Source organism: Lupinus angustifolius, unplaced genomic scaffold (genome assembly GCF_001865875.1).
Source record: "Lupinus angustifolius cultivar Tanjil unplaced genomic scaffold, LupAngTanjil_v1.0 Scaffold_246_43, whole genome shotgun sequence".
Classification (NCBI taxonomy): domain Eukaryota; kingdom Viridiplantae; phylum Streptophyta; class Magnoliopsida; order Fabales; family Fabaceae; genus Lupinus; species Lupinus angustifolius.
In genome coordinates this window covers 31,205-40,677 of record NW_017727354.1, presented here as the reverse complement: position 1 = coordinate 40,677, position 9,473 = coordinate 31,205, and the positions used below count along the sequence as shown (strand labels likewise).

At 31.6% G+C, this 9,473-nt stretch overlaps 1 protein-coding gene across 1 annotated transcript; it reads left to right on the top strand.

Annotated features, from left to right (window-relative positions):
• The first annotated feature begins 1,625 nt into the window (after positions 1-1,625).
• On the top strand, positions 1,626-9,180 carry LOC109340791 (cytokinin dehydrogenase 7-like). Its single transcript, XM_019578533.1, has 4 exons — positions 1,626-2,402; positions 2,854-3,132; positions 4,915-5,177; positions 8,686-9,180. The coding sequence occupies exons 1-4, from the start codon at positions 1,728-1,730 to the stop codon at positions 9,011-9,013; spliced, it is 1,545 nt and encodes a 514-aa protein (XP_019434078.1). The 5' UTR covers positions 1,626-1,727; the 3' UTR covers positions 9,014-9,180.
• The last annotated feature ends 293 nt before the right edge of the window (positions 9,181-9,473 follow it).

Below are 9,473 nucleotides of genomic sequence, written 5' to 3'. Positions count from 1 at the left end.
AATTACTGACAAAAAGTAGCAATCACTCAAACTCTTATCATCATTCAATTGGGAGAAAAAACAAACTTGGAATACTATAATTAAACGAAAAGTTGCCAACATAAAATCTATATTGACTATAGTTATAGTAATTGTGAGTGATTATTGTCCGAATACTCAATCATTCATAACCCAACAAGTTTACGTGACCTTCCACGTGGAAATCATTTCCTCAATGACAGACTAAAATACAATTAGGCATCATAATTTGTTGATGATGAATAGGGAAAAAGGAAAGTAATCCCGTTAAGATTAAATTTAACTCTTTTTTCCGGTGATACAGGAGAGCTTAACAGCCCAAGGAGGAAACAAAGAGACTAACAACCTCTATAATAAACGATAGAGGCACTATCTAGCAGCAACTGGATAGTACAAAAACTAGCTGGAAGACTTGATTGCAAATTACATACTGAAAAGTAACCATGAGCTCTCGAATTTGGAGCACCAACATGGCACAAAGATGATGGTTAGTACAACCCGTGCCCAGCAGCTGCACACCACAAGCAAAGTTGGATTCGATACAAACCTTCTGAAAGCTATGTTGATGTAACAGCCGCAGGCCCATGAGGATCCCCACAGCTCCGCCTGACCACTGAACACTGACCTAAGCAATAAGCATAGGCCAAAATAAAAGTACTAAAATGTTCCCGAACCACTCCTCCACAAGCTGCCAAATTCCTTAACTGGAACATATAAATCTAACAAGTTATAAAATAAGTTTATAAAATTCATCTACTTCGCTAGGAATGAAATGATAAATGGATATATATATATATATATATATATATATATAAATAAGAAAGGGTCATAGCAATAATATGTTCTATCTATCTTTTTTTATCAACATTATATGCTCTGAAATTTACGCGTTTGAAACATTGGTGTACTAGATTGAGAAGTTATTTGACGTTGGCCAATATAATTTCCTAATAAGAGCCGCTTGTATGATTCGGATAAGAACTAAGATATGCAACAAGTTTAAGTATATTCACATGGATTTTTAATATTATTACAACAAAATTCAAATAAACTGAAATCAAATAGACCACCAATATAGTGATCTAATTATATAATCACATAAGATTATGCTAGATCTCATGATATCTAACTATTAAGAGTTTAATTGATTTGAATGATATTTATTGTGATGAACAACCATGTATTTTAAGAAAAATTAGTTCCTTACCCAAATAAAAATGGACAAAGATTTGTTGTTCCAAACTATGTCTCAGACCAATCATATTATCTCATGTCAATTAAAAAAATTAAATATTCATAACTTTATCAATTTTACTTCATTATGATTGGCCAGAGACGTGGTTGGGAACATGATTAGGGACAACAGATCTTCATCCATAAAAAATAATTGAGACAATACTCTTGATACTACAACAACAAAAAAATAAACTCAAAACAACCCTAAAGATCATCTCCATTAAAATAAATATGTAAAAACATTTTTGTCTTTCTATTTACTATAAAATCATTGTTTTACTACTAAAAATACGAGGAAAAATAAATATTTATCTTTTGAAGAATATCTTTTCTTCATTTAAACTCAACTTCTCTGCCTCAGAAAAGCTCACACGTCTCAAAAAAACGGGACTTTCAACCCCGCACGAGAAAAACCCAAAACCCAGAAACAAATAAACCACCAACCGTCCACGGTTAACCTGTTACCGGCAAACATGATAGCTTACTTAGAACACTTCGTGCACGAAAACGAAACCGTATCCATAAGAGACGACGACGTTTCAGCTCTCGAAGCCAATTTCGATTTAAGCACCACCGGCATAGCCAGTAAAGACTTCGGCGGCATGAAATCCTTCAAGCCCTTGGCCCTCATCAGGACCGCAACCGCCAACGACGTCGCGCAGGCGGTGAAATCAGCGGCACGGACCTCACACTTCACGGTGGCCGCCAGAGGCAATGGCCACTCCATTAACGGCCAAGCCATGGCAGACAAAGGTTTGGTCCTAGACATGCGCGCCATGGAGAACCACTATTTTCAGTTACTCTACCTCGATGATGCCCCATACGTCGACGTTTCGGGAGGGGCATTATGGGAAGACGTACTTAAACGCTGCGTTTTGCAGTTTGGGCTGGCACCGAGGTCGTGGACTGATTATTTGAGTTTAACGGTTGGAGGAACGTTGTCTAACGCCGGCGTTAGTGGCCAGGCTTTCCGTTACGGCCCGCAAACGTCCAACGTAACGGAGTTAGAGGTCGTTAACGGTAAAGGCGATACATTGGTTTGTAACGAAAGGGAAAATTCAGAGCTTTTCTTTGCCACGCTTGGTGGTCTTGGCCAGTTCGGTATCATCACTAGAGCCAGGGTCTTGCTTCAACAAGCTCCACACATGGTGAATTTTTATTATTCATTAATTTAAAATATTAAATATTCATACATCAGTTCCTTTGTACTCCTAAGGAAGTAATCTTTTTTTCAAGCTTTGTGACTCTTCCTTTAAAAAGTGTTGTTTCTAAGAATTGAATCTGATTCATACATCTTGTTGTTATATTCATACATTACTTTGCTATGGTTTGTAAACTTTAGTAGCTCGATCATTATTTTAAATCAAGGCTGGTGGTTGCGGAAAATTTTAAAATTTTAACTAAGTAAATCCAATAGTTAATGTGGCTACAATTATAGCTATCATATGTTTGAAAACTATTTAAAAATCACGACATATACTATGAAGATTTCATATTTTCTTTTATTCCTTTTCGAAATTTAACTCATTGGAACATTTGTTACATGAGTGAATGACAGGTTTCAGAAGATAATTATGATTTTTATTTTGATGTTTTTAGGTGAGGTGGATAAGGGTGGTTTATTCAGAATTTGAGGAGTTTACAAGGGATGCAGAGTGGCTGGTGAAACGACGAGAAGGGGACGGTTTTGATTACGTGGAAGGGTTCGTTTTTGTGAACAGTGATGACCCTTGCAACGGATGGTCCACGGTGCCAATAGACTCACCAAACCAATGGTTCGACCCGGTTCATGTCCCTTCAACCTCTGGTCCGGTTCTATATTGCTTGGAACTTGCCCTTCATTACCGTAACAGCTACCACCGTTCTCATGTTGATATGGTAAATATATATTTAATTTTGTGTGTAATATCTATTTATTTATTTATATTACTTTTATTTAAAATGATGATTGAAAATGAATGATAGATAATGTATTGATAGTATAAAAACTTTTATACGGTGTATGTATTTATTTATTTTTCTTAACTTTTTATTTACCGAAAAATATTTTGATTTCTTTCCTACTTTTCCACAAATCTAGCTATGAAACCATTATTATAGGTCATCTACCAGAAAGGAATTAATTTTATTTAAGCTATATATCCTAACAAATATCATCTACATGATCAAATTAAAATTTGATTTTCAAAGATATACGGAATCCAACTGGTTTTAAAGCAATATAAAACCTCTTTTTGGTGTCTAAGTATTCTAATAAAATTTAATTAACCAATATAGTAGTATATAGCCAATAAAAAATAAATCATCTAAAACTTGACCTTTAGGAGTAGAGAGCACTATTTTATGGTCTCAAGTACAAAGTCAATATACCCTGAGTTCTCGTAGACGTGTAACAAGTTGAGCAGTGGAGAAGGGCTTCTCTAATACTTGCCATAATAGCATGTCGTAATTTGTTGAAGGATTGGTTTTAGATGTTTTTAAATTTGTTTTTGTATTCTTTTTTCTTTGTATTCATAATTTTCTCCTCTAGTATTTGCTGAAAGACCAATGGTTCCTGAACTGAAAACTGACTATACGGTCATTGGGTATCTTCCATTGGATTTTCTGACACATCCCTTATCCTAAAAGAGTATAAATCTGTATATTGACAGTGTAAAAATTTATACACATATATATTATCATCCACAATTCATTTGGATTACTTTTTTAAAAAAAATCAACAATAATTAAACATCAATGGTGGATAATGTAATGACAGTGTATAAATTTTTGTCATCCAAAAAAACTTATGTTTTTTTGTCTTAAATTGCAAAGGGCACTGTACCTTACTTGGCTGATTCCTTAGGAATTAACATAAAAGGGTAACATAAAGTTTCCTTTCTTTATGGGCCATGTTTAAATTTATCATGTAAACACGTTGGTCTAATGGTACCGATTCAATTTTCATGTATCATATTATGCTAACATTTCATTTTGAATGACATTTGTTTGGGATGAACAGTTAGTTAGGTATTATAAAAATTAGTTCTCTTACTTATGAAGGTGATGAAAGGATATCCTTAATTGAAAAAATTACATGTAATATTGGTGGGTGCTCCTTATATTATTGAGATGTCGTTGGAATGGAGATCACTTATCTCAAGATTTGGTGTCCTATTATGTATTAATCTTATTAAGAAGTGTCAACTAGTTAAGAAAAAAAATCATAAAAACGGAAAATATTTTTTTATTATTTTGTTATAATGTGATTGGCTTGAAACATGAATACATAAAAATTTTAGGACATGTAATCTTTGTTTATGTCGCTGGTCACCCACAGTTCCGCAAATAGTTAAAAAAAAACCATCATTTTCTGGAATCCATCGTTGTAAAATATATTAATTTCTCCCAATTTTGAGCAATTACAATATTTTTTTACCTATAAATAGAAAACTGGTCATAATGGTGCGCTAGGGCAACGAATTTAATGTGGTATATTTATTAAACATTTAGAATAAGTAGAAGGAATTCATTTATACAGTTTTTTAAAAATATTCCAAAATTTTCAAATAAGCCTATTACATGCTTTTTCAAACCCGTACAATTTATAACACTTTTCTTAATTTAAGTGTTCTTCATAAACTGCTCGACACTAACTTATCTGGCTTTGTTTCCTTGTAGGTAGTTGATAGATTACTTAAACGGCTAAGATTCATTGAGGGTCTAAAATTCGAGGTGGATGTGACATACATGGAGTTCATGCTACGTGTAAATGGTGCGGAGAAGGAAGCTAAATGTAATGGCACTTGGTATGCACCTCACCCTTGGCTGAACATGTTCGTGTCCAAATCCAACATCATTGATTTTGATCGTGAAGTGTTCAAAAAGATTCTCAGGCATGGTGTTGGTGGCCCCATTTTAGTGTACCCTCTCTTAAGAAACAAGTAAGTACTTTCATCCCAGCCATAAGATTAATATATTGGACTAAATCATTGATAATTAATATAAAATTAATATGTTCATTACAAGGTTGGAGATCGATTAAATAAACCATTGGTATCATGTGTGAGTTTCTCCTCTTGATAACTATGTTGTTTTGTAATAATATGTAATTTATAATGAGTATAATATAATTGTATTTTAGTGTAAAAGTTTATACATAATTAGTATATTATACACTATTTATTTGTATTACTTTTAGAAAAAATGAATTATATTAAACATGAATGGTAGATGATGCAGTTACATGTATAAAACTCATACATTTTTTATGTATATTATTTTTCTATTTATCATATTGATTAAGCATATATGATATCTTATAAAATGTGTCGTTTAATGTGTTTTAAGTTATTATTGGTTGAAAGTTAAAATATATTTAAATTAAAAGTTTAATTATTAAATATTTTCATCAATATACATACCGTAATACTATTTGTGAAACGGAATATATGTTAATTTCACACGGTTACATGTGATTATTAATAGGATAGGATATGATTATATAAATTAGAGATAAACATAGAGAAACTTTGCAATTTTATATGATTAAAATAGTATTATAATACTTGAACACAATTTCGAATGCTGACAACTAGGTGTAAACATATATACTCTGTAGTGGTACATAAAATTTATTGTGAGCTTGACATCAACTTGGGTATGACGTGGTTAAAAGCAACATCAATGAAAATCTCTACATGTGACACGCAATAGGGATATGGGCCAGTGGTCCTGCCAGGCACCCGCACCGAGACAAGGATCTTCTATCATAAAAAATGTCCAATGCATATTCTAAACCAATTATGTCATATCAATTAAAAAATTAATATTTATTATTTTATTAAATTTTATTTTATTGTAATTGGTTAGGGATGGGAACAATAGATCTCATACCATGCACCCACTGTGACCACGTCTTATATGAACCACCTGAGTCATTTGCCCCTTTTCACCACGATATGCTTACTTCTACTTTATGGACCACCAATTTAAACTTGGTGGTTAAGATTTTGCTGCTGTAATATTTTCTACTACTAATTTCAAGCCAAAGTGGGACCCGTTGACACTCCATTATTGTCTCACGGCTTCAACAAGGTAAGAGAAGCATCAACTGATAGGATATTCTCTCATATTCTCTTGCAATTTAGAGTCCATTTGTTTGATTTAATTTTGGAGAAGAATGAAAAAACTGAAAATGCTTTATAGTCATGAATTATATTTGTGTAATAATTCTAAAACGTTCATTTTTTATTATTTCATCTCTAAAATTCAATTCACAAAGGACTCTTATAGTATAATTAAGTGAGTCAATAGGTTAGAATATTGTTATTTTGTCAATCTATCATATCTTAATCAAAGTGTGTTTTCTATTTCATACCAGCTGAGTTATAAATGAACAATATAGAATAATGTAATTTTCTCTCATATCCTTACACCTAAATATCATTGTCACTAACACATTAATAACATTATTATCTGATATACATTAAACACCAAATAAAATAAGCGTATATCATATCTCTTTATTCTATCTTATCCATGGTACAAAACTGGCCATTAGGTCAATGTAACCCAGATGTTTCATCATACTGACGGTTGTACCTTCTTTCTCTGAGCTTGCCAGTACCGTAGGATCTCCATAATATTGCTTCATTTCTCTCATACTTTGTGATTAATTAGCTAAACTTGTCTCATTGCAAACCTTAATTATTATTTTCAATGTTTCACTTATTTTCAAAACCCTTATAAAATCTCCATATTATTGAAAATGAAATAATGGGTGGGAATAGAGAAGTGTGAGGTTCATTACATTTGTGAAGTATGGGTTCTACCATTTTTAGGGTAGAGGAACTAATTTTTCTTTCCATTCTTGGCATACTTTATCCATAACTAACCTAAGAAATAAGTACCCTTATTCAAATACCCAGTTAAGAATTTCACAATTCCTTCTTTGCACGTCCTTTTGTGGTTCTCTTGTTATTAATTTTTTATTTAAATTAAAAGTTAGAATTAGTATAAAACTGAACAGTGGTTAGTGATAAGTAGCAAGTCAGTGGTTAGTGTATCTGGAAAATGAGATAACTCCGTATCTTTCATGATCAATGTTACCAATTAAGAAGGGACAAGAATATTTATTCGCCAACCGGATTAGAGCGACATCGTTTTCTGTAAGAGCTATAGAGACTAGATTTGATTTCTAACCGACTAAAACAAAATCCCCTTCTGGTTCCACACACACACAGGGACCTTAATTTTGTTGTGCTTTTCTGAGGATTGGAATTTTGTTCTTCTTAAGGTCCCCTATCCTTCCCCACACCTTGTCCAATTGTAACTAATTAAAGTCATGCGGGTTGAACTGGCCTCATACATTCATCAAACTAGAAGAAACAAAATATATGGATAAGGGTAATCATTGTTCTATGATCTTACAGAAAAAAATATGTTATGGTGATATATTTAATCTATTAAATTTGATAGACTTAGTTTTCCTAGCTTTCTTATAGCAGAAAATGATGTACACGCTTATTGATAACGGTTATTTATTATTTATATTTGATTATCGTCTACTTCTTAATATATATTATATAAATGAATAATAAATAATATACTGACTGTATATAAATTTTTATCATTATAGTAAATAAATATTATGCTATAATGAGATTGTATATATGTGGATATGAATGTAAAATTATTTTTTATTAATCATATTCATTATAATTTTGCTAACATCATTTTTTGCAAAAGTGGGGTGAAAAGTTCTTTCTTAAAAAAACAGTCTTTTGATCAAAGTATGAAACATGAGTTGGACATGAAACTGAAAGATGTCATGTATTAGGTTTAATTGGAAAATATCATTGGATGGAGTGATTTTATTTATAATTTAATAATTATTTTTAAATATATAATTATATATAAATGTAAAATTTTATATAACTAATAATTATATATAAATGCAAAATTTTATATAATTAATAATTATATTGAAGTAATATATATTTATATTTTTTTGGATTGGAGTAATACAAAATATTAGACTAATATTCAAAAAAAATTTAATCTTAAGTGAACTCTCCGATTCACTTTTTGAGTTATGCGATTTAACCGAGTTTAACGTGGTCGGACATGAATTTTCATGTTTCAAAATGGTTAAACCTCTCATTCGATTAAGACTGTAAACTTGATCTGTTTTCAAGTCCAATCATAAGTTAAACTGGTCAAACTGTCCACTCCTCACAATACTACTTTTGATTCAACATTTTTTATCAACCAAAATAAATAAGGAGTGTAAGGTAATGTCACATTTTCTGTTCTTTTAAGGTTTTATATAACATATTTTATTTAAACTTTGTCCTATTCGATGAAATCCTAGTTGGAAGCTACTGTGTCCTAAATTATGATTGGGGAATTTTTAAGTATTCATGTAGTATAATTGTTTGTGTTAATCAGGTGGGACAATCGTCACTCAGTAGTGGTTCCAGACAGTAACATATTCTACATAGTAGCATTGCTCCGATTTATTCCGCCACCACCAAAGGGACCACCTTCAGAATTGTTGGTAGCACAAAACAATGCAATTATTCAATTATGCTATAACAAAGGCTTTGATTTTAAGCTATATCTTCCTCACTATCAGTCACAGGAAAATTGGATGAGACACTATGGAGATAAGTGGTCTAGATTTGTTGAGAGAAAAGCTAATTTTGATCCTTTGGCTATTCTTGCACCTGGACAGAGAATGTTTTCTAGAATCCCTCAACCTTTGTCTATTACATGATTATTAGTTAAGTAGGTAATATAGGTTGTTTTTTAGCCACTGTAATTTTGTTTTGTCCCTTCTCCTTTTGTTGTAGCTGTCCCCAACCAATTACTGTAATGTGTTGTATATGAATTTTTTAGAACGAACTTAATATGAAATTTGGCAATTTGCTTGTTCATTAAGGATTTGATGGACCCAATGGAACCATAACTTAATATTAAGGAATTGTTGTATATAGTTGCATTATGCTAATCTATAAAACCTTCTTGTAATGTAATAAAATCATTTTTTTTTGTCAAATACAAAAACTGTTGGTAGTTTATGAAATCCAACAAGGCTTCAAATATGACTACATATGTTACATTTGTCATTAAAATTGTTAGGCTCCAAATATGACTACATATGCTACATTTGTCACTAAAATTCACAATTTTAGCAAACATGTCATAATTATAACTTTTATCATAATTTATTTAGA